This window comes from Dipodomys merriami, unplaced genomic scaffold, assembly GCF_024711535.1.
Source record: "Dipodomys merriami isolate MVZ:Mamm:240054 unplaced genomic scaffold, mDipMer1.0.p SCAF_59, whole genome shotgun sequence".
NCBI lineage: Eukaryota > Metazoa > Chordata > Mammalia > Rodentia > Heteromyidae > Dipodomys > Dipodomys merriami.
This window is the reverse complement of record NW_027206168.1, coordinates 5,959,174-5,984,118: the sequence shown is the minus strand read 5'-3', so window position 1 is coordinate 5,984,118 and position 24,945 is coordinate 5,959,174. Positions and strand designations below refer to the sequence as shown.

The 24,945-nt window shown below is 48.7% G+C and overlaps 1 protein-coding gene and 1 pseudogene across 1 annotated transcript in view; both read left to right on the top strand.

Moving 5' to 3' along the window:
• The window catches only part of Pitpnm3 (PITPNM family member 3), a 101,754-nt gene that overhangs the window by 46,440 nt on the left and 30,369 nt on the right, over positions 1 to 24,945 (top strand). Inside the window, exon 4 of the mRNA XM_070001718.1 lies at positions 5,627 to 5,674. Coding sequence (XP_069857819.1) covers positions 5,627 to 5,674 — 48 coding nt within the window. The remainder of the gene's footprint in view (positions 1 to 5,626; positions 5,675 to 24,945) is intronic.
• LOC138813128 (tRNA N(3)-methylcytidine methyltransferase METTL8, mitochondrial pseudogene) lies at positions 7,719 to 9,904 on the top strand (annotated as a pseudogene).

Sequence of the window (24,945 nt, the reverse complement as noted above, 5' to 3'; positions counted from 1 at the left end):
GAGAAATTCCAATGAAAGACATTAATGTCATTTATAGGGGCTTGGGGCAGGAGGAAACATGTGGATCATATGCTCAGATTACATTCTTTATGCTATCTGGGGGCTTGACTTAAGCGGTAGTGCATAAGGCCCTGAGTTCAAAACCTTGGTACTATCAAGACTGGAGAAAGAGGGGGGACAGGATAAGGGGGTGGAGGGAGAGGGGGAGAGGGAGAGACAGAGACAGAGAGACACACAGAGAGAGACAGAGATGGGAAGAGAAAAGAAAAAGAAATCCATCTTCATGTAATCTCTTCATGTAATCCTCGTAGGTGATGATTCTTAAGTAGAAGCTTAGCAATATCTTTGTACTGTGGAGTTGGCAACTAGGTCTTGTTGAGTGAAGAATGAAGCATAAAGCCCCCACTCTGGTGTATAAAGCTGGTCACTCACGATTGGGTTCCAGCCCTTCCCTGGAACAATTAGACTTCTACAGGGTGAGCGCGTTCTCCATCCCTACAGGAATAAACACCTCTGGGACAGCTGCCATGAGGGGTGTTAGAATGGCTGCTGGTCATTGCTAGCTTCTGTGTGTGCCTCCCTGCCTGCTCACACAGCACTCTGCTGGTGGATATTAGGGACACGTGAATGACTTAGTAATGGACTTGGGTTCCACCGGCTGTGGATTCTCAAGACCCCCTCACCCCCCAGAGTGGTTACACCCCAGTGAGGTAATTGCTCTCACAAGAGTGGGGACACAGCACAGAGAGATCCAAGAGGACACGGGGTGTGAGTGGAGATTTGGGGGCCAAAGAGACTGGTAGTGAGGATGGATGAGCCATGCAACAGGCAGAAGGAACACAGATGGGAAAATGTAGAGGAAGTCTGAAAACTAGGAGTCTGGGAAAGCAGGGTTCCTCCTGCTTGGGGTTGGCGTGCACGGCGTTGAGCCAGAGTCGTGAGCAGGGATGGTAGAAAGCCGAAGCTGAATGTCTTGAGTACCAGGAGACAGAATTGGAGCTGTCTAGGAGAGGCTCTGAGGATCCATGAAATGGTATAGGCAGGGGAGTAATGAGCCACTGTTAAGGAAAATTGTTCTGGAAGTCAGTATGGAGGATATCATAGGAGGGGCCAGAGAATGAGTTGAGAATGCCACTGACCATTGGTGAGAAGTAATAAGTGTGAATGGATCAGAAGCTCTAAAGAACATCAGTGTTTGCGAAACTCCTTTGTGACCCACGTCACCGGCTAGGCCGGGGTCTGCTCTCAAGTCCCTGTCAGGGAAGAGGCCTCTGGAGCTGCCCAGATGCGCCCTGGAGAGTAGAATTCTACTTCCTTCATTCCAGGGAGCCCAGTCCTCTGAGTTCCTCCCCCAACAGCCACCTAATCCTTGGTTTCAGGAAGCTTCTCTTGCTCCATGTTTGCTGAAGGTGATCCTGCTAGCCCAGCACCAGTGTTGCACACCTGTAATCCTAGCTGCATAGCAGGCTTAGATCTGAGGATCTCAGTCTGAAGCCAGCCTAGGCAGATAAGAATAAGAAACTCTTATTTCTAATTAACCAGTAAACATATGATAGCAGAGATGTGTCTCAACTAGTAGAGCACCAGCCTTGAGTGAAAAAGGTAAGGGACCGTACCCATGCCCTGAGTTTAAACCCCAGTAATGGTATGCACCCATGCTGTGCACACACCCACACCCACACCCGCACATACACATATAGTGATCCGGCTTCTCGCTGCACGTTTTGCTTTATGATTTGCTGGCAGGATGGGAAGAGGAAGTATGAGATCACTCAGAAAGCTGTTAGCAGGACTTGGAAATATCTTCTGGGGGAGATGATATGACCCAGCTTCCAGGGCTGTATAAACTTCTGCCAGGCCAGATTGTGGGTGTATTACCTGGGGTGGAGAACAGCCAAAACCCTGCCAACCCAGTCCCTGGCTATTTCTGTGCAGCCATCCATGTGCAGGAGCTCCTGTCTTTGCTTGAAGCAATCTCCAGCTGAGGAAAAACTGTCAGGCCCAGGGGCCCTGGAAAGTGCCAGGCCAAGTGGGGTCTCATTTAGGCAACAGCTTAGCCAGCTGCACATTTAGCTAATCGCTCGTCCTGGGAGCCTGCTAATCACGAAGCCAAGGTTCCTAGCCAATTCCTCCTCTTGGTGGCAGTTTCAAAGGAAGATAGAGCAGGCCCGGGCTAAGCAGCTGGGCCAGGCTCCTCCTGTCTCTGGAATCACAGGTTCATTCTTGCCCCTGGCTTAGTCAGCCCCCAGGGCCCTTGAGCAAATGACTGTGGCTTTGCAGCAGCAGAAACTGAGGCCTGAAGGAACCCAGGGCAGCCAGCAGGACTCTGGGAGGTTTTCTTTCTATTGTTGCTGTTTATTTTTGGTTACTTGTGGGGCTTGAACTTAGGAGCTGGGTGCTGTCCCTGGGCTTTTTTGCTCAAGATTAGTGTTCTGCCATTGGGAGCCACAGTACCACTTCTGATTTTCTGGTGGTTAATTGGAGGTAAGAGTCTCATGGATTTTCCTGCCTGGGCTGGCTTCGAACCACAGTCCTCAGATCTCAGCCTCCTGAGTAGTTAGGATTACAGGTGTGAGCCACCAGTGCCCAGCTGACTCTGGGAGTTTCTACTTAGCATAGCACCTCGCTGATGATAGGCCTTTCTCTGTGCACCTGGTCCAGACCCTCACTGGCAGCCTCCTCTGCCTCCATGTCTCCCCCTTGGCTGTTTGGGCCCTCCTAGGAAGTCCTGCATGTGTGGACTGAGCTTGAGAAGAGCCCTCATCAGAAATGGGGTTCAGAGGTATCAGGCATAAACATTGGCTAAATGACTTTATTCCTCTGAGCCTCAGCTCCCCATCTGTGAAGCGAGCCTTTCTGGCATAGAGTTCTCAGTGGTGTGTGTGTGTGGTGAGACACTGGCTAGGGCATGAAGCACCTGCAAGCCCAGGTGCAGCATGAACATGTTACACAATCGTGGGTGTACGCCTGCCTGGCTGAGAGGTGCCCCAGAGTTCGGCTCCAACCTCCTTCCCCAACACGCCCTTTTCCCTGCTCCCAGCAACCTACGCACCAGCATTTTAAGATCATTCTCTTTACTCCTGCAGCCTAGTCTCAGCCTCCATCAGGCATTTTAGCCCCTGGGAATCCTGTCCTGGCTTCATGCTATGTTTGCTTTGTGGTAATGAATGAATGAATTGGGAACAGGGGCTCATAAAAGATGTAGCTGTGGAGCTGAGATGGGTGGGGCCTAGGCCCTTGGAGGCGATGAACAAACCCCAGACTGACCTTCATCTGGGTGCTTTCCTCCCCCAGGCCTTGACATGCACAAGGGGCCCAATAAACACAGCTAGGTACCTAGGACTCACGCTTGTAATCCTAGCTACTCAGGAAGCTGAGATCTGAGGATCATAGTTTGAAGCCAGCCCAGGCAGGAAAGTCTGTGAGACTCTTACCTCCAATTTAGTGGGATGTGGAGCTACGGCTCAACTGGCCAGCTTTGAGCAAAAATCTCAGGGACAGCATCTAAGCTTCAAGTTCAAACCCTAGGACTGGCAAAAAAGAAGAGAAAGAAAAAGAAACATCAGAGGCATCTGTTGTATTAAGGTCTGTGAACAGTACTCAAAAGGCTTTACTGTTTTGAATTCCAAATCACCATATCTTTGCCTTCATGTTTTTGTTCGTCACGGGGCTTGAACTCTGGGCCTGAGCGCTGTCCCTAAGCTCTTCAGCTCAAGGCTAGCACTCTACCACTTGAGCTACAGCACCACTTCTGGTTTTCTGGTGGTTTCTTGGAGAAAAGAGTTTCATGGACTTTCCTGCCTGGGCTGGCTTTAAAGTGTGATCCTCAGATCTCAGCCTCCTGAGTAGCTAAGATTACAGGCGAAAGCTACCGGCGCCCAGCTCTTCCTTCATGTTTTATATGTCAACTTTTGGTGGGATATATGTTGGGGGCAGGTGCCTGTGGCACGTGGGTCCTACCTTACACCCCCTCAGAACCTCCTGGAATGGGGCCTTGGCTTTCTGCTCTCTGGATCTCTGGCTCCTCATCCCACTTGCTGCCTGGTCCTGACCCTTACCTGTGGGTTGTTGGTCTCTCCTGATGCAGGCAGTGCTGGAGGTAGGTAGAGAAGTTTTTCTGCCCTGGACTGGCAGCACAAGAGTGTGTTCCAGGGTGATTCATAGGGAGCCGGCCTCTCCCCTCCTTTTCTGAGAACCTGGTGCTCTTGGCCGGAGGGTGCACTGCTCTTGTTTGCCCTGGATCCAAGCAAACAAGGGTACTACACTGTCACAGGCCTGAGGCTGGGGAGACAGGTGTTCTGCTCAGCTTCCCAGCTCCTGGCCATGGCATTGTATGAGGATCTGGTGGCTGGCAATGGAAAGTCTTGGAGCTGGTGAATCCCAGTGCCTATGTACCAAGTTGGGGGAGCTGGGACCCCGGGACTGGAGGGGATCCGCACTTCCCTTTGGAGTGTCTCTGTGCTCCAGGCAGTAGAAAAGTTTTTACACAGTAGCACCTTTTGTGTGTGTGTGTGGCGGGGGGAGGTGTTTGTACTGGGGCTTGAACTCACAGCCTGCCTGGCCCCCATCTCAGAGCTGTTTTGTTCAAGGCTCATGCTTTTTGGTGGTTCATTGGAGATAAGAGTCTTGGGCTTTCTTGCTTAGGCTAGCTTTGAACCACGATCCTCCTATCTCAGTATCTATACTCAGGATTACAGACATGAGCCACTAGTGCCTGGCTTATCCCTACTTTCTAAACTAGAAAACAGAGACAAAGAGTCTGTGTGACTTGCCCAGAGGCAGAGTGACTCAGTGAAGGACCCAGCATTGCACGCTGTGGTACTACCCATGTTGGTTCAGTACACACAGGCCCTTGGTCAGCACTGGGTCCACACTGTGTCATAGGCATGTGGCCCCCAGGGGGAGAGACACGGAGAAGACTGTGGAGATGGGGCCAGGGTGTCTTCCTGTGTGGCATCTGGAACAGTTCTATGTGGAAGACAGGCATGGCCAGGAAAAGAGGGGAGTGTAGGCCCAGTGGTGGGCTGGTGTGCCATGTCTGGGGGCTCCTGGAGGGAGGTAGCACCTGCTTTGTGTCAAGAACATTCCTGGCTCCAGGAGAACCTGAGGTGGCTTCCCTGGGAGCCAGGGAGCCCTTCCTCAGAGAAATGGTGATTTGGAGGAGCCACAGACACATGCTTTTTGGGGGAGGATAAAGCTCAGACTCATTTAGGAAGACCTGGTCGTGGTAAGTGAGAGGCACCAGCTGGGCATCCAGGTGGGTGGCAAGAGAGCACTGGCCAAGAACTTAAGAGAAAGCTTAGAGAGAGGTTTGACCATTGCCAGCCCTCTCCTCACCTGAGAGCCCCTAGTAAGGGCGGGCAGACTGTAGCAGCTGCTTAATGGAGGGGAAGAAAGGGAAGGAGTCAGTGGAGATGGCTGTGAGAAGGTCTGGGCAGAGATGAGGCCATCAGGCACTGTTGAAGGCTGGGTTTTGTGCAAAGGCCATGAGCTGTCATCTGTGGCAGATGGGACAAGATGGGAAGGGCCACTCACACCAGCTCTGGAGTCCTGCAAGGGACCGAAGCGGCTCAGGGAACACGGGGGAGGCGGTGCTGGTGTGCTCACGATTTCTTTGTTTCCACAGGGGAAGGGGCCGTGTCATGCACATCCAGCCTTCTGCAGGAGAAGCAGCGTGAGTTATTCTGCGCGAGTCCTTTCTTTTCCAAATGGTCCCAGCCCCTCAGTCCTGGCCCCTTCACCCACTCCAAGACCAGAGGATGGGGGCTCTTTCTTACCTCACCCACAGGTAGAAGCGGAGGGCCTGGGGTCATGCGATTGGAATTGGGGCTGCTCCTCTGAGTTTCTGAGTTACCTTGTGGTGGGAAGCTCAAAGGAAGGCCAGAGAGATGGCAGTGTGAGGCTGCTGGAGGTAGAGAGGGAGCAAAGATGGGACCACAGGAAGCCTGCTGATTGGAAAGAGGACTGTGGGGATGGCCCTCCAACATTTCTGTGGGCATCTCCTTTGGGTGACAACTTTAAGAAGCCACTGAGAATGAATGGGCCATTCAAGGCTTGGCCACGGGTCACAGCCCTTAAAACCTCTTCCCAAAGAGGCCATCTTTTTAGAACATGGGGCCTGTGATGGAATTCTGGGGTTACCTGTCTTTGTCATTCTTTGTGTCCCACTGGCCTTATTGGTTTTCTTCTGCCTGTTTCCTCAGAGAGCACAAGACTTGGCCCAGGAAAGCTGTGCTAAGAATATGTCCATTTCCCCCTGGATCCCTGGGTGGAAGAGGGGCAGAGCCTGAGTTGTGTCTTCACTGTTGATAGTGTTGAGTTTCACGTGAGGCTGGGATCAGGGTGTGTGTGTGTGTGTGTGTGTGTGTGTGTGTGTGTGTGTGTGTGTGTGTGTGTGTGTGTGTGTGTGTGTGTGTGTGTGTGTGTGTGTGCACACATGCACGCATGCAGATGTGCACACACGCTCAGTTCTTCCCTTACCTCTCTCCCCTGTTACTCTTAGCTGTGGTTGCAGCTTTGTGGGTTGAGCCCACTGTTCCTCCGCTCCAGGCCTTCCTGAAAGCTCTTCCCACTGGTGCTGCTGAGTTGCAGGAAAGGGAGCTAAGAACACCAGTCCTTGCTCCTGAGCAGGTGCAAGGCCTCAGGAGAGTTTCCTGACATCAGATGTGATTCATAGGCAAAGTCCCCACTGCAAGGGGGGGGGCTGTGTACATGAAGGCTCTTCTGTCAGTGGCATCCCCAAAAGAGAGCAGAGAGAGAGAGGGAGAGAGAGAGGGAAAGGGAGAGGGAGAGGGGGAGAGGGAGAGGGGGAGAGGGAGAGGGGGAGAGACACAGAGAAACAGAAAGAAACAGTGAGGTGGGGGGAATTAAAATGCTCCTGCAAAAATCCTGCTAATTGAATTAAAATAAGTTTTTACATGGAATTGAAGAGAAGGAACATGTCACACCATGCCAGGAAAGGCACAAGGGACACAGAGGAGTAAGAGGAAAGCATGGGTCCCAGCTTGGACCATGGAGATTTCTGTAGGAAAGGAAGGCAAGGTACGGCTTAGGCTCAGCTTGTTTCAATCATGCAGGAGGGCTCTGGGATACACAGCGCCCTTGGAACAGGGAAAATACTGGCTTGGTAAGTGAATATTAGCTAAAATCTGTGGTCAGGTGTGGGTTGGGTATGACTGGCTACTTTCGAAAGGCATCTTCATGGGCAAGTGGTTTAATTTCTATCAATTAAACAAGCTGCAGGAGGAGCAGCTTCTCCACGATGTCAGACCATCACAAAGTAAAAGCCAGGATGAATTCCCGGATGTGGCCACATTCCTGAGGAATGCAGGAGAGGAAAAGAGCTTATACTGTCAGTGTTGGGCCTTAGAAAGAGGAAGCCACATGAGCATCCTGGAAATGAAAAACACATCAAGCCATGGTGTGTGTGTGGGGGGGTCTGTCTGTACCTCACCCAGCCACAGCTCTATTTCCCACAGACACAGTTGAATTGACAGGTTGGTTAGTGTCTTCTGGGCCTGGCTAAAAATTGTTTTTCAATAGAGGTAAAGTCTTTTTTTGTGTCATCGTTATAGATTTTAGTCAGAATTATGTTGCTGAAGGCTGCCATCAAATTCTGCTCCTTAGGGAGATATATTTTTATTTAGTAGAGAATAACAGTTTGATGTGCAGAAGAATTTTGTAGCTGAAATAAATCTTGGAGTGTGTCTAGGCTAGCGATGCCCAAGTATCAGCCCACTATTTTCGGCAGTGAGAAAAACAACACTGCAATGTGTGCTTCCATAATGGAGAATATCTTCAATGGAGAGGCTTGCTTCCCACATAATTCCACAATTATGTCCTGCCTTCAATGTTTGGCATTAAAATCATCTTTCTATTATGAAGCCATGGGGATAATTGATGGTAATGCATTTTATTTATTTTTTGTGCAAAATTGGCAAAATAAATGTTTGTGACCTAAATTACAAAAGAATAAATAGCAGTGGAGTTAGGGCATCTTCTGGGAGTGTGCACAGTACTCTGGGAGACCTCGGATGCTTCGCTGCTGCCTCGAGGCCCGTTTTCCCAGTGTGCCATCCTCTCTGAAACCCCTCCCTTGGAACCCTGGTACCCCGATACCTGTAAGCCCAGGCTCGAACCCGGAGCCCCAGTAACCAAAGGTGTGCGGTGTTGAGCGTGACCCTCCAAAGGAATCACATGCAATGGTCTAAAGAAGAAAGTCTTAAGAAAGTTCAGCTGTGCAAGTCCTTCTAGAAAAGCAAGTTAAGTATGAAAGTGAAGCTAGCAAACATTGGGACACATTTTACAAGATTCACAAGAATAAGTTTTTCAAGAATCGTAATTGGCTGTTGAGGGAATTTCCTAAAATTCGTTCAGTTGATCAAAAGATGGAAGAGAACGTAGAAGAGTTCTCATGGGATCATGTCAAGACTAATGCTGCAGATTGTTTCTCAAGAAAACAAGAACAAAAAAAAATATCAAGAAAAATGGTTTATCAGATGGTCAAAGCCAACCGAAGTCTGATCTTTCCCATTGGAGCCTGAAGAAGCCAGGAAAGAGGTTCAGAAGACTGAAGTGTTTCCTGGTAGCAATACCACTTTCAGAATACTGGAGGTTGGCTGTGGTGCTGGAAGCAGTGTTTTCCAATTCTGAACACCTTGCAGAATCTTCCAGAATCCTTTCTCTATTCTTGTGATTTTTGCCTCTGGAGCTGTGGAGCTTGTCAAAGGCACACTTATCCTACAGGGCTGCCCAGCGTTCTACCTTTGTGCACGAGGTACGTGATGATGGCTTGCCTTACCCTTTCCTGGTCCTCCTTGTCTTTGTGCTCTCTTCTATTCATCCTGACAGGACGCAAGGAGTTGTCAACGGACTCTCTGAGTTTCTGAAGCCTGGGGGAATGCTGTTATTTCAGGACGATGGAAGATATAAGACTCAACTTCGTTTTAAAAAAGGGCAGTTTATCTGAAAATTTTTATGTTCAAGGAGATGGTACCAGAGAGTATTTTTTTACAAAAGGAGAAGAAGTCCACCATATGTTCTACAAGGCTGGGTTAGATGAAAAGCAAAACCTGGTTGATCGTCGCTTACAAGTCAATAGAAAAAAACAAGTGAAAATGCAGGAGTATGGATGGGTCTAAAGAAAATTCCAGAAACCATTGAAGTGGACTGAAAATATTTCCAAACTGTAATTTTCACACCTTTCTTATGCTTGAACTATGAGAGGACAATACTACTCAAAGACTCGTACAAATCTTTCATTTTTTTTCTTAATATATTTTTATTGTATAGATACTGTACAGAGGAATTACAGTTACATGAGCAAGGTAATGAGTCCACTTCCTATCGAGCATTGTTACACCTTCCTTTATTTTTCCCCTACCATCCCTTTCCTCCCTACCTCCCCAACTCCTTCCTCCTGTCTCCCACCCTGCCCCCCAACAAAGTTGTAAAGTTTGTTTTCAACATACTGTCTTGTACATCTCATTCTTGCAATGGGTCATCCGGTATCCGTATTTCATCATTTTGTTATTTCCCTTCCCCTTCCCAAATTAGAAAAATGTATATACAAGATGCAGGACACTAGAATCAATTACAGTGACAACAGGGTTGTACCATGGGGGAAGAACATACAAAGAAACAAAAAAAAATCGCATAGTACATTATAAGTACATTAAAAAGGACAGCAATAAAGATAAAACCTCTTGTGTCCCTATCCTGGGGTTCATTTTGCTTAGCATCAGATTATATAGTCATATGTACATAGTTTTTGACCTCTTCTGCTTGTCCTAGACATATACTAGTTATTGCAAATAAGGGAAACTATGGGACCTATGTTTCTTTGGGCCTGGTTTACTTTACTTAATATAATTTTTCCAAGTCTTTCCATTTTCTAACAAATGGGGCAGTGTCATTCTTTCTGATGAAGGCATAGAATTCCATTATATATACCATTTTCCTGATCCATTCATCTACTGAGGGACATCTGGGTTGGTTCCATATCTTAGCTATGTGAATAATGCTGCAATAAACATAGTTGTGCTGGTAAAAAAAAGAATAAATAGCAGTGTCTTATATTTGTAATATGTTTTCCCATTGATGGTACTCTTTGGTGTGCATTATTTTATTTCATATGCCCACTAGGTTTGTTGAAAACTTTCTGAAAACAAGTGAGGAGATGCCATAAATTTCCCTGGGCCAGGAGTCAGAGAATCCTGGGACTTGTCCAATCCTGTTTGGGATTTGAAAGAAGAACGTCTAGGTTCAAAGCTGAGGGTCTCTGGTTATTGTGATGCTTTGGGCAAGTTACGGCAAGTCTCTGAGCTCCAGTATGGAAGATGGTGTAGAGGTGACCCACGTAGGATACCAAGGAATACCTGGTGCTCAGGAAAGGCCTTTCTTCTTCTTCTTGGTGTTTGGATGCATCAGGGGTCACTGCAACATCTGGGGCAGGTGTGAGGGATGCATCCAGCCTTTTTGTGGAGCCCATTTTTGGTGTTCTGCCGGTCCTGTGGCTGCCTCTGTTTACCACAGTCATGGTATGCCATCATTTGGAATGAGGCATCTCCCATAGGCTCATGTGCTAAAGACTTGTTCCCTACATGGTGGATCCAATCATTGAAAAGTGACTGGACCCTGAAGTCCAATAACCAATGGATGATTTATTGGTTAATTCATAATTAGATGGCATTTTTGGGAAGGTGGCAGAAGCTTCCAGAGGCAGGTAGTTGTTGGAGGAATAGGTAACTAGAAGTGCCTTCTTAGGGGCTGTGTCTTGTCTATAACATTTATCTGCCTCTCACTTCTTCTTGCCACCATGAAGAGAGTGACTCTTTCTTCACACTCTTCTGCCAGGATGCTCTACCTCTCCACTGTCTAGAAACCATGAAGGCAGGCAGCCATGGGCTGAAGCTTCTGAAATGAGAGCCCAGATATACCCTTTCTCCTATGCATTGTTTTTCTTATGTATTTGATCACAGTGATGGAAAACTGAACACACACACATCTGAGTCCCAGAGTCCACCTCAGCTGGTCAGAGAGCACTGGGCTCCTGGGCATCTGTGTGCTGGGGAGGGGAGGGAGTATCTGCATGGGCTTTATAGCTCCTGCACAGGTGTAAGGTTGCCAGGCCTTCTCCATAGTGGCCCTGAGGTTCTTTCCTTCTTTTTTTTTTTTGTTTCTAGTCAACCCAGTCTTCATCCTACCATCATTGTGTGTGCTTACAATTTGGATCCACAGAACCATTTGTGAATAGGGGTCAAGTGGGGACAGAGATGAAAGAGGGTCTTGAACTCAGGGACAGGGGAATGAGGGCACTTCCTCCATCTTGCTATGTAGTCTTGGCCCCTGTCTAGGGCCTAGTCTTCTCTTCCATCTGTGTACAGAGTCCTTTCTCTCTCTCTCTCTCTCTCTCTCTCTCTCTCTCTCTCTCTCTCTCTCTCTCTCTCTCTCTCTCTCTCTCTCTCTCTCTCTCTCTTTGCTGATACTGTGGGTTTTTGCTCAAAGTTGATGCTCTACCACTAGAGCTACAGCTCCACTTCCAGCTTTTTGGTGGTTACCGGAGATAAGAGTTTCATAGACTTTCCTGCTTGGGCTGTTTTTGAACTTTGATCATCAGCTCAGCCTCCTGAATAGCTAGGATTATACGTGTGAGCCATTGGTGCCTGGCCCTAAAGTATCTTCTTTTTTTAATTTTATTTTTATTGTTATCATAAAGGTGTTGTACAGAGGAGTTACAGTTATATAAGTCAGGTAATGAGTATATTTCTTTTTGGACAATGTCACCCCTTTCCTGGTTCCAAAGTACCTTCTGAGTATGTCATTGTAGGGACTTCTGATTTCCATTGCTGCCTCCCGGCTTCCTTTGTTCTGTTTCTGCTCTGTTTGTGCTATCCTATTAACATAGGAAACACTTACAGGGCACCTGCCTGAACAGTGCTATGTCCAGGTCTCCAGGAAATGTAGCATTTTCTATTAAAGCACATAGTGTCTGTTCATCCACTGGAAGTGAATGGTACCATCCTCCACAAAGTCAAGCCAGAAGCCCAGGCCCCTTCCAGATCCCCTTCATCTCTATCTCCATCACCACCCTGTCCAATCAGAACCCATCATATAACTTGCGGCCTCCAGCAGAGTGCTCAGACTCCTCCCCTCCTCTCAGTCCTCATTCCTTTCCCAGTTGAGGTCATGACTTCTCTTGCGTGGGTCTCCCTGCCTCCTTACACTAGCCTCCCTGCCTCTAGACTAGCCTACTCCCCACTTCTCTCTCTAGTGGCAAAGAGCCCTCTGATGGGGCAGTCAGTCCTGGTCCTTGCAGCCTTGCTTGCCCTCCCTAGCTTTCTCCTTAGCACTTGTCCATTGACCTGCCTGGCACCTTTGCTTTACTCATTACTATCATCTTCAGGAGATGTGTGGATGTCCGCAGGCCAGCTGGGAGTTATGTGAACCCATTAGCATTCATGGCAGGGAGGGTGGGAGTGGGCAGCAGATGGTAGGAAAGACTTGGATTCCTGAGGACCCTGCCCTGGACATGTGTTGGCTGCTCAGAGTTGGATGCTTTTCCTGCTGGGCGCTCCAACCACTCTAGGAAAGGCTGAGGGCAGAGCTGTTGGCTCAGTGGAGCAGAACTCTTGTGTCCTCTGCCCTGACCCCAAGCACATCACATCAGAGGAGGTGGGAGGCCTTCCCCCTCCCCACTTCACTGCCTGGCCTAGGCAGCACCACAGGGTGCAGGCACCACCAGGCTCTTTCTAGGAAACCTGGGGCAGGAATGGCAATGGCCATGATGACCAAGTTACAATGAGAGAATGAAGATGCCCTGGAGTAATGGCCTTCCAGAGAAAGAGGTCCAGCCAACTAGCTGGCATCCCACCTCCCAGCTAGCTGTCAGGGTCTGGGCTCCCTTTCCCCAGGAGCCCGGGGAAGTGCCTGTCCCTTCTGCCACACAGACACAATCTCTACAGTTGATCCTGCATTTCCATTCCTCCTCACCCCCTGCCAAAAAACAAAAGAACCAAACTGCCTCCAAACCCTGCTTGGATCTGTTATCAGTGGGTGATTGTGGAGATGAAGACCCAGACTCTTAGTGTCTCCAACGAAGAATTAACACACACACACACACACACACACACACACACACACGCACGCACGCACGCACGCACGCACGCACGCACGCACGCACGCACGCACGCACGCATGCACGCACACGTAAAGTGGCAAAGCAAGGAGTTTAAAGCACATCATTAAGGGAAATGGTGGGTCTTTAACTAGGTGGCTCAAGAGGGCATGCATGCTTGAGAAAATTTTAGCTTTCTAGGGCTCTAGGAGTGTGAGAGGAGTTCATGGTAATAACAATAGGCTAATATAAGGGAAATAAGGTATTGTGACTTGGCAGGTGTGTGTGTGTGTGTGTGTGTGTGTGTGTGTGTCTGTGTCTGTGTCTGTGTCTGTGTCTGTGTGTGTGTGTGTGTGTGTGTCTGTGTGAGTCCTGGGACTTGAACACAGGGCCTGGACACTGTCCCTGAGATTTTTCTATCAAGACCTACACTCTACCATTTGAGCCATACCTCCATGTCTGGCTTTTTGGTGGCTAATTGGAGATGAGTCTCACAGATGTTCCTGCCTAGACTGACTTGGGACCATGATCCTCAAATCTCAGTAGCCAAGATTACAGGCACGAGGCACTGGCACCTGGCAACTTGGCAGATGTTGGAAGGGATCTGCACATGTACATGGTTGTATCCCATGGTTTGAAGTATAGATAGGAGATGTAACACACATGCTGCCTGCACATGCTTCCTGCATGCTGAAGTAGGTGTTTGTCGCACAAGACAATGCATCGATTCCCGCTACCCGATTGCCTCAGTTTGGTTAGAACTGGCCCTGAGTTTTTCTAACCTTTGGGAGAAGTTCTAACTCTACACTGACCACTAACTCCCTCCTCTCCCCCTCCCCCCCAGTGTTCATGGGAGGTACTAGGGAGGAGAAGGGATTCACAGCTGCCCCCTAGGGACTAGGAGGGGCTTGGTTTCAGCATTCTTTTCCAGGCTGTGCACCGGACAGGGACATCTGAGGACACGGGGGCTTCTCCCTTATCCTCTCATGGGAGGGGTCTATTTGGAGATAGGAAGGCTTAGCTCTTTGTGGCTTTCTCTGTGGGACCTGCTCCTGTGGTATGCACCAGTCTCATGCTGGCGATCAGCTGTCCCAAGGGCTAGTGCTGGTATCAGCTACCCCCATTTTCATGGCCATGTTTGCACAGTAGTGGGGTGCTCTGTGGAGTTCTGAACCTCCTCACCTCCTCCATCATTCCAGGCCAATGGAATCTGGATTCTGCTTCCCTCTGCCCCTGTATCTGTATTGTCATCCTCAACAGAGCCCCTGTCAATGCCATCCAATGGCCTCCAATGTACCTCCAATTGGATTCTAGCTCCGCTCACACTGGTCTTAGACTGAGCTGTGCCCTCAGCTTAGGTGAGGGCGGCTTAGTGAATCTGGCCTTACATCTCTCTGCTTGGGGTCAGAGACCAGAAGCTGCAGCTTCCCTTTCTGCACGCTTAGTCTGTGTTCCACCTGGGAGGACCCCACATGCATGATGCATGGACCCCTTAGCCCACAGCTGGCCTCCTCACTCCTCTGCCTGGTAACCGGGATCTTTTCCTGGCCTGTGTGGGCAGCTTGCTGAGCACAGCTGCAGACAGGCTATATTTAGCCGGCTTTAATGAGCTCAGGGTGGCAGACGTCCGCCTTGGGAGCACTTTCCTTGCATGTGTGCATATGTCTATAGTTGGTATGCTTCCTTCTTTTGCATGTGCGTGTGACCTTGCAGCTGTAAGTGTGCACTTACACACATGCCAGCACATTGTTGCATTCATTTGCATGAGGATAAGTGTGTGCTATGTGCCCAAATGTAATATATCTGTGCTATGCTGGGATGTATGCAGCTTTCTAATCTGTCCAGGGGTGCAAAATTGGAACAAATCATTAGTTCATTCACTGACTCATTAAAAAAAAACCCACCTTTTTAATGAGCATCTTTCAGCTAACTCTGTGATAGCTTTTGGGGATAAAATAGAGCAGCAAAAAAGAAAAGAAAAGAAAAAGAAAAGCAAGTACAGATCCACCACTCAAAGATAGTCAAGAGATGAAAGAAAAGAAGACAATAATCAAATAACCAAACCATTAAAGATATAAAGATTTGTCCCAGGAAAGGGACACCTGTGATGTCTGGAGACAATGGGGACAGAGGGCCAAGGGGAGAAAGCCCCCGGGAGAAGGAATTCGGATATTTCTGTAGGAAATACTTGAACTCAGGAAGTATGAAAAGGACAGGCATAGGGAACAAGACATGCAAAGGCCCTGTGGTGAGAGGAATAATAGGGTGATATACGGAAAGTCAAAAAGGCAGAAGTGGTTGAGTTTAATGAGCAGGAGATAAGTACAGGAAGATGGGGCTGAATCGGGGCTCGTGGGCTCCACAGGGAACTTGGCCAAGAAATATGAAGCTAGAGGAAGTGGAGGGTGAAGACTGGGATAGGATTTTTGTAGTGTTGGAATCTGGTCTGTAATTCAGTCAAAGTTCCAACAGGAGAAAGAAGCCCCTACCAGGTGCATGATGGGAGGGAGCTGTGTCAAAGGACTCTATTCACAGGTGATGAAGGTGATGCCAGGGGCCATGACCACTCTTGGATGTCACTACCTGGCATCCCCTGGCAGGGAGTTCCCATACAAATACCTCATCCCAGCTCCCGCCAGATGCCTAGGCAGCCTCTGTCTTGGGGCAGAGGGGGCAAAGGAGGTGTGACTTTGGGGGCTTCCGGGGGCCAACTGTGCTGATGCTTCCCCACACTGAGAAGCATGCTTCCCTTTATTCCTCTGTGAGCCACTAGATTTCACCGCCTGGCCCCATCCAACTGGACTGGTGGTCACTCCTACCAGTGACTTGAGGAGTGTCCCCTTTCCTCTTTCTCATTGCTGTTCCTGGGTCCTTGGTGTCTTCCCCAATGCTGTGGTGGGAGGATGTCACATGTGTCTGGCTGCCCATGAATATGTGTACATGGAGCTCTGCACTCAAGTTGGCAGGCACAGGGTCCTTGAACCCTATTTTGTCTTGCCGTCCCTCACTGAATGTCCAGGGCTGTCCTCCATCCTGGATTTATGAGCCAACCTGCCCAGGCCTCTCTCCTCCTCTCAACTGAGGCAAGGGGTGGGGTGGGGGGAATCTTATTTTAGCCTGGTGAGATTGCTTGTACTGGGGGTTGAACTTAGGGCTTGGGCCTTGTTCCTTAATGCTTTCATTCATGGCTAGTGCTCTACCACTGGAGCCACAACTCCATTTATGGCTTTGTGGTGGTTAGAGATAAAAGTATCATGGACCTTCTTGCTCTGGCTGGCTTTGAACTGATACCCTCAGATCTCAGCCTTTTGAGTAGCTAAGATGACAGGCATGAGCCACTGGCACCAAGCCTGACAGAATTTCTTATCTCTTCAAATCCTTTTCTCCTGGGAACAAAAGCGTTTTTAGACAGAAAAAAAAACCACAAAAACAACAAAACCAGGAAGCTCTGGCACAAATCTCAAGGCAAAGGAAGCCGTAGCAGGCAGAAATATAAATCAGCATTTCAAAAAGAAAAAAAATCCAGATACATGCGCTTTAAAAAAAACTCTTATTTTTAATCTGTCTTTTGAGTAGGTATAAAACACAAAAGGAATGAGAGATGACAAGAGGACCTCCTTCAACTCTTCCTTGCTTGCTCAGCCCTCCCCGGAAGCAGAGACAAGGATGAGTGTCTTCTATTTCATTCCAGACATAGTCTCTGCAAACATGAAGCTCCATAAATATCACACACACGTTCACTTATATATGTGTGTTTATATATAGAGATTCATACCCCCACAGAGATGGGTCCAGTGCCTTTTATTCTGCATCTCATTTCTCCCAGAAAAGAATACCAAGTGATAGACCAGATGCCGGTGCCTAGAATCCTAGCTCCTCTGGAGGCAGACATTTGAGGATCGTGGTTTGAAGCCAGTCTGAGCAGGAAAATATGTGAGACTATTTCCCTTAAGCAGCCTTGGAGATCCAGTGACCTAAAGCTGCTAATGAGCTTTTGAGTTCCCTGATACCCTCAATATATCTCAGTTTTTCAGCCATACTGTTCAATAGTTGCGGTTAGCAACACTGTACCCCCTCCCCAAAAAAAGCTGGAAGTAGAAGTGTGGCTCAGGTGGTAGAGTACCAACCTTGAGTGAAAAAGCTCTGGGAAGGCAACCGGTCCTTGAGTTCAAAGCCCCAGTAACCAGCACAATCAATAAATAAATGAATAAGAATGCCACATGATTTTTTTTTTTCTTAGTGCATTTATAATGCTAAGGCTCACCATTCTTAGCAATGGATGTATCCTAGATCACCGTGTTGTCATTTATGTAACCCGTTTCCTATTGATGGACCGATAGGTAGCTTCCTATCTTTTGCTATTAAAAAACAACATGGTGGTGGTTGGTGTTGTACCTGTCATTTGGGGCATGGATGTGGCCATGGCTGGGTCCAGGGCATTATGTAGCTTGAGTCGCCTTGTCAGATTGCCCTCCATGGAGGTGGGACTGGGGTTCATTCTTACCAGCGAGGGATTAAGGGAGTCTGCATTCCCTCTGGCCCACATGGTCCAGATGATGATGGATGTGCAGGGTGAACGCTAGGTGTTTAAGGCAGTTTCATGGAGCCTGCTCCAGATTAGGATTCTGAGCTTGATCCCTTTGACCTGTGCATGTGTGAGCCAGCCTTTGCTGGCAGCCTTGGCAGATTGCTGGGGGACAGAATGTATGGCCTAGGTCTGTATGTGGACTTCCAGGCAGGGCCAGGGTCAATTTTTCAGGGGATCCTTAATAGATTCCTGCATCTAGGAACATGCTCTCCCTATATCCTCTCTCCCAGGGCTGGCTGAGAGCACAGGCCTGTGGGGGAGGCATTTGAACTAGTGAAGAGACTACTACTCTGTTCCTACTCCTTATCTTTTATCTTTTGGTGTATGTGATTGTTCTGGGATTTGAACTCAGGGCCTTGTGTGTTCACTCAGCTTTCTTGCCCCAGGATGATGCTCTCACCAATTGAGCCGCATATCAATTTCTGAGCTTTATCTTGGTAAAAGATAAGAATTTCATCTATGTATTTTTTTCTACTTGGGCTGACTTTGAACCTCGATATCAGATCTCAGCCTCCTGAGCAGCTAGGATTACAGTGCCCACCTGTAATCTGCATGGTGGAGGTGTCCTGGCCAGGAGGGTACATATCCTGAACCCTTCACCCACATTCTTGACTTTCTCCTCTGCATAAGGGGGAGAGTGTGCCTGGTCCCACAGGCATAAGTTGAGGACTGGACACTGGAGACATGTCTGAGGAGGCTGTGGTCAGTATAGAAGAGTCTGAGGGCCTATGGACAGGCTGCCACCCTCCTTTGGGCACCACTGTGAAGAGGAGTTTTATTTCAGATGCATGTCTGCACCTTTCCTGGGCCTGATTCAAGATGGCGACACTCCTGATCTGAGCTATTCCTTGGGTCTGTCCCCATATTTGCTCAGGGCTTCCAATGACAGGTTCTTAACAGGCAAGGTCACTGGGCACTAGTGGTACCCAGTATTTAGTAATCCCAGCTAATCAGGAGGCTGAGATCCGAGGACTGCAGTTCAAACCAGCCTGGGCAGGAAAGCCTGTGAGACTTTTGTCTCCAATTTACCACCAGAAAACCAGAAGTGGGGCTGTGGCTCAAGTGGTAGGGAGTCAGTTTTAAATGGAAAAAAACTAAATGACAGGGTGATCTAGTTCCTGAGCCCCATTACTCTCTCTCTCTTCTCTCTCACTTACACACACACACACACACACACACACACACACACACACACACACACACACACACACACACACACACACACACACACAGAGCAGGGTCTAGGACTCAGACCTTAGTAAGAGTCAAAGTTTAGGTTTTCACCTGGGTTGGTACCTCTGTGGAAGAACCACCAAAGGTCTATGTGCCTAACCTAGGTCTCATTAGCCAGATGGATGCAGGTGCCCATGATGGAACTCTGACTCCAGAAGCATTAGGAAGTCAGAGCAGGGCCCTTGGACTCCAGATCCTCCCGGCATCCCTGCTAAGCAGTCACTTACATAATCTGCTTGTGTAACCTCAGTGACAGAGAACTCCCCACCTCTGGGCCAGCACAGGGCACTCTGGAACAGTTGTAAACAATTCTAAATTATGCTGAAACCTGGAGTCTCTCCAGAAGCCACGCCCACCTCAATTTGTCTTGGCCTCACCTTTTACTCCCTTGACTCACACATGGCCCAGCATGGGTCTGCAGTGTGGAAGTGCTGTATGAATCAGCCGCCTCAGCAACCCTTGGCTTTACCCTTCTCCAGTCTAGGCCCTCAGGCTCACTACTTTGTAGCATTTTCCTGCTGACTCTAGATGCGTTCTCAATGTGGTCCGGACTGCAGGAGCAGGGCAGGGATGTCCTCTCCTCAGTTAGGACTGTGGTCTCTGGTTTACATAGCCCTAGAGGCTGAGAAGTAACTGTGACGGTCCCATTATCCTGACTCAAGCTATTTTGCAGCCTTTAGTCATAATACACAACCAGGCTTACATGACCCAAATATCAGTCATGTGACCCCGTCTTAAATCATGTGCCTTGGTTAGAGGATCCTAGGAGTTTGAGAGTCCTCCCTCCCTCCCTCCCTCCTTCCTTCCTTTATGTCTTTCTCTCTCTCTCTCTCTCTCTCTCTCTTTCTTTCTTTCTTCCTTCCTTTCTCTTTCTTTCTTTCTTTCTTTCTTTCTTTCTCTTTCTTATTGGTTGTGGGGCTTGAATTCTGGGCCTGGGCTTTTTTTTTTTTTGGGTCCGGTCATGGGGCCTGAACTCTGGGCCTGGGCACTGTCCCTCAGCTCGTCAGCTCAAGGCTAGCACTCTACCACTTGAGCCACAGTGCCACTTCTGGTTTTTTCTTTTTGCTTATGTGGTGCTGAGGAATCGAAACCAGGGCCTCAGGCATGCAAGGCAAGCACTCTACCACTGAGCCACCTTCCCAGCCCCAAGGGCCTGGGCTTTTTATAGCACAAGCCTAGTGCTGTACGACTTGAGCACAGCTCCACTTCTAGTTTTTAGGTAGTTAATTGGAGATAAGAATCTCATGGACTTTCCTGCCTAGACTGGGTTTGAACTGCAATCCTCATGTTTCAGCCTCTTGAGTAGCTAGGATTACAGGCCTGAGCTACCAGTACCTGGCCTTGATTCTTTAGCTTAGTGCAATATGAGGTCATTATCTTAGTGTTTCTAGCCCAGATGCAGTTTGAGGGATAATTCCTAGGGATAAAGTCAGGTTTTACATTTGAGCTCTTAAACACAAAGCTAGAGGTAGTGAAAGTCAGCACAATCAACTTGGAAGATATTTGTGGCAATGTTTCTTATTATTGCATACATGAACCTAATAATTTTCATTCTAGTTAAATACCCAAAAATGCATACATATGTTCAGCTTTAGAATTATGTAAGAGAGGGGAAGGGAAATAACAAAATGCTAAAACAAAGGTACTGGTTGACCCATTGCAACAATGAGATGTATAAAACTATGTTGAAAACGAACTTTACAACTTGGCAGGGGGTGGGGGGGAGGGAGAGGAGTTGGGGAGGTGGGGAGGAAAGGGAAGTTAGGGAAAAACAAAGGAGGGTTAACAATGCTCAATAGGAAATGCATTCATTGCCTTACTCATGTAACTGTAACCCCTCTGTACAATATCTTTACAATAAAAAACACATACTAAAAATTAAAAAAAATTTTCTGTGCCTGTATTGGGGCTTGGACTCAGGGCCTGAGTGCTATCCCTTAGCTTTTTCATTTAAGGCTGTTGTTCTACCATTTGAGCCACAGCTCTACTTCCAGCTTTTGCTGGTAAATTGGAGGTAAGAGTCCCACGAACTTTCCTACCCAGGCTGGCTTTGAACCATGATTCTCAGATTTCAGCCTCCTGAGTAACTCAGGCTATTTTTTACCTTTTACATTCTATTAATTCTTTTCCTTTTACATTCTATCATCTGTCAGCTCACAGTGGCAAGTCAGCATTTCCCTTGGATTTGTTCAGTGTTCATGATGGGCTGTGACTGGTTTGTTCTAGGAATCAGCATTATACGTGCATTCATGGGCTATTCAGTGGATATATTCATATAGAGCTTTAAACTCAAAGAAACATGGGGTAACGAGAGAAAAATGGAAATATAGAGTAGAAAAGAATCAACCATGGGCTGGGAAGGTGGCTCAGTGGTAGAGCGCGTGCCTTGCATGCATGAGGCCCTGGGTTCGATTCCTCAGCACCACATAAGCAAAAAAGAAAAAAGCCGGAAGTGGCGCTGTGGTTCAAGTGTAGAGCGCTAGCCTTGAGCTGAAGAGCTGAGGGACAGCGCCCAGGCCCAGAGTTCAGGCCCCACGACCAGACCCCCCCCCCAAAAAATAAAAGAATCAACCATTGTCCCAGCATCTAGAGATAAATACTGACAACATTTAGGTGCATTACCATCTCGTATAAGGCCCAAGCTGCTATTATTTCCACTGAAACCTAGAATATGCATTGCTTTCCCAGAGATAAAGAAGGCAGTGCCTGCTGGGATGGGCCCCTGGGTCTGACTGATGAACAAAGCCAGGGCTTTGAGGTCCTGCTGTGAAGTACTTAAGGAAGTGAGTCTCTCCCGCTCCTATTAGCTTTCAGTTACTGTAACAAAATACCTGGGACAACTAACTTAAAAGGAGGGAAGGTTTATTTGGGCTCTTAGTTACAGAGCTTGCTTGGTCCTCTTTATTACTTTGGGCCTGTGTTGCCACAGTACATGGTGGCAAGGGCATGTGGCCAAGGAGCCCGGTTTCTCTCATGCTGGTCAAGAAGAAGAAATAATCAGACAAACGGGAGCTAGAGTCTTAATATCCTCTTCCCTCTCCCCATTATCTCACTTGCTTCTTCTAGGCCCTGCCTCCTAAGGCTTTCGCCACCTCCAAGTAGTGCTGTGAACCGGTGAAGCCTCAACACATGGGCTTCTGGGGACAATCATCATCTAAACCATAACAGCCTCCAATTTGCATTCAGCCAACCCAGGCCACTTTCATCTTTGTAAATGAGGCTCCTAAGGAGCGTAGCACATTTCCCTGTTTTAATAAGTTCTGACACCCTCTGAAGATGGCCTGATCCTTTTCCTTCTCGGTGCTGCAGTCACGTGTGTGTAGCTGCAATTGGGAATCAGTCTCCTCTTATGGCAGGGGCCATCCAGAAGTCTGTTTAGGCACCTCTGCAGCTGCTTACAGTCCAGGGCAGGACTCTGCAGTATGGCGTGGAGAGGTCGTGTGTTCTCAGGAAGTTTTTTATTCTGCCCCTGTGTCCTTGCTCCTCACAGATACCCAAAGCCTCTGGGGTTCCCTCATGTTTCCCAGCCAGTGACCCTGCACCCAGACCAAGAGATGGGGTTCACAAAGGACATTCTAGGAGAGCTGTCAGAGCTTCTAGCAGCCACTGTTCCTTTCCTAAGAGCCCTTACAGCATTTGCTTATCATCAGCTCCCATGTTTGCCTATGAATCTGCATTGAGCTCCCTGGTTGGAATCGAATGCTTTGGAAATCCTGGTGATATTTGCTATCGTGCACATTTTTGTGGTTCTTCTTCTAGTAACTCTTACAGCGGTGTCTGCAACTCCCTTCAGTGTCCCTGGGCCTGTGCCACTGAGCATGAAGGGCTAGCACTCATGCAGGGAATCCACAATCAGGCTCAGCATATTAGGATGCCTGGGTCTCTCTCCAGGGAACACAGGCAGCCCCTCCAGGTAGTAGTGGCCGGAGGAACTGGTCTCTCACTCTAGATTCTCCTTGGGGCTGTCTCCTGTACTTACAAGCCCTTTTCCCAAGGGAGGAGGGGCTCATCTAACAGTCCGGGCTGGGATTAGGGCCTCCTGATGGCTGTACAAGGAGGCTTTGGCTTTTCCAAGTATTGTCCAGGCAAGTCCACCCAATCCCACTGAAAGATGAGGAAGCAGAATCTCTAGGTGTATGGAAGTTTTGTTTGGGTTTTGCCTGTGTGTGTGCATCACAGGTCAGAGGTCAGACACCCTCATAGATACTGCTCAGGCCCCTTTGCCTGCTCTCAAGCTGAGCTCCGCTCTTCCCCGCTGACACCCGACCCCTCCCACCCCCCAATGACTAATGGCAGCCATGGTGACAGAGGTGGGGAAGTGGAAAAGGAAAGGGAGGGAGGCTGGTAGGATGGAGGATGCAATTGGGTGGTCAGTGTTTGCCAGGGGTGCTTCAGCATCCATTCCTGGTGGATCCTACAATTGAGGGAGTAGCGGCAGCAGGGCTCTCCAGCCAACTGGGCTGATGCTTTGCTTGGGGTATGGAGTGCGTGGGTGTTGACCTTGGCTTTTGTCTCAGGAGCAGTGTGGTGCATGGGTAATTAGAAGGGCTGATCACGATTTGTGCCTTTCCAAGGCTATGATTAAGCAAAAATAGCCTGTATTCTCCAACAGGCAGGAGGGGTGGCAGTGAGGTTTGTTGGGCCACCATCCCGGAGCTGGGGCTTGGCAGGGTGCTAGCAGCAGGCACCAAGGTTGCTGGCCTGCCTCAAAGCCTGCCACAAAACATTGTCACAGAAACAGCTGTGGCTGCACCCACTCCCAAATTTGGGCAGCAGGGACCCAGTCTCAATAGGGCCATGAAAATCAAAGGGAGCAGGTAGTGGGAAGAAACAGGGGGGCTAATGACCAACTGGTATGTGGGGGAGCTAGAGGGGTGTCCCTTGCATGTAGCTCCTACCCCTAGAACTCCCTGCCAGCACTTCTGTCCAGAGGCTTTGGAGGCAGAACCACAAACCAGGTAGATCTAGAATTCCCCAAAGTTTTCAGACACCAGCTCCCCTTAGAACTGACAAGAAGTGAAGCTGCCAGTGTGTGTGGGCTTTCCTGAACCCCATTACTCCTGAGCCTGAGTAGAACAGAGATATGTCACAGTTATGGGTGCCCTGGGGGTTTTGCCTCCCAAATCGTTTTACAAGAAAATGCCTGGTCCTGAAAGCTGCTACGTTTTACTTTCAAAGGGGCCCCAGCCCCTCAGCAAGCCAGGCCCAACTCTGCCTGCAGTGGGATAGCCATCCCAGCCTAGCAAGATCTAAGCATGCCTTCCAGAGGCAGCGGCACCTGAGCAGGGCCTTGCAGGACACATGGGAGATATGTACTCTACAAAGGAAGTCAAGGCCTAGAGCTCAGCCTAACTGTGAGAGGGCGGACAGAGCTCTGTCTCTCCAAGGAGTCTAACCCAGTAGCATCCGTCATTGTGGGAGGAAGACCAAAGCCTTATGGGTAAGATGCAGGCAGCACAGGCTCTAGACTGCCTCTCTACTCTCCTTAGAGATGGAGGCTGGGCCTTCTGTGGGGTAACTCTGCTCCTGGTTTGGTATTAGGACTTGAATTTAGGAATTGAGCACTGTCTCTTAAGCTTTTTTTCTTTTTTTAAAGTCAAGGCTAGCACTCCTACCACTTGACTCACAGCTCCATTTCTGGCATTTTTTGCTGGTTAATTGGAGATAGGAGTCTCGTGAACTTTCCAGCCCAGGCTGGCATTGAACTGCAATCCTCAGATCTCAGCCTCCTGAGTAGCTGGGTTTCAGCGTGAGCCACTGGTACCTGGCTCTGTTAGTCAGCTTTTCATGGGGCCAGAGTCTCCATCTGGCAGGCAAGGTCTCCTCACTCCCTCACCTGGAGTGTAGCATTTCTGGCTTTTATGTGTGGCAGGAATCAAAGCTCTGTCCTCAAGCTGCACAGGAAGTGTGGAATTGTAGCCCTTCCCTTTTGCCAGGAAGAAATGAGTGACACTGAGCCCTGTTCATGTCTGGCTTGTGGATCTTCTTCCGTCTTGATAATCACCGAGGC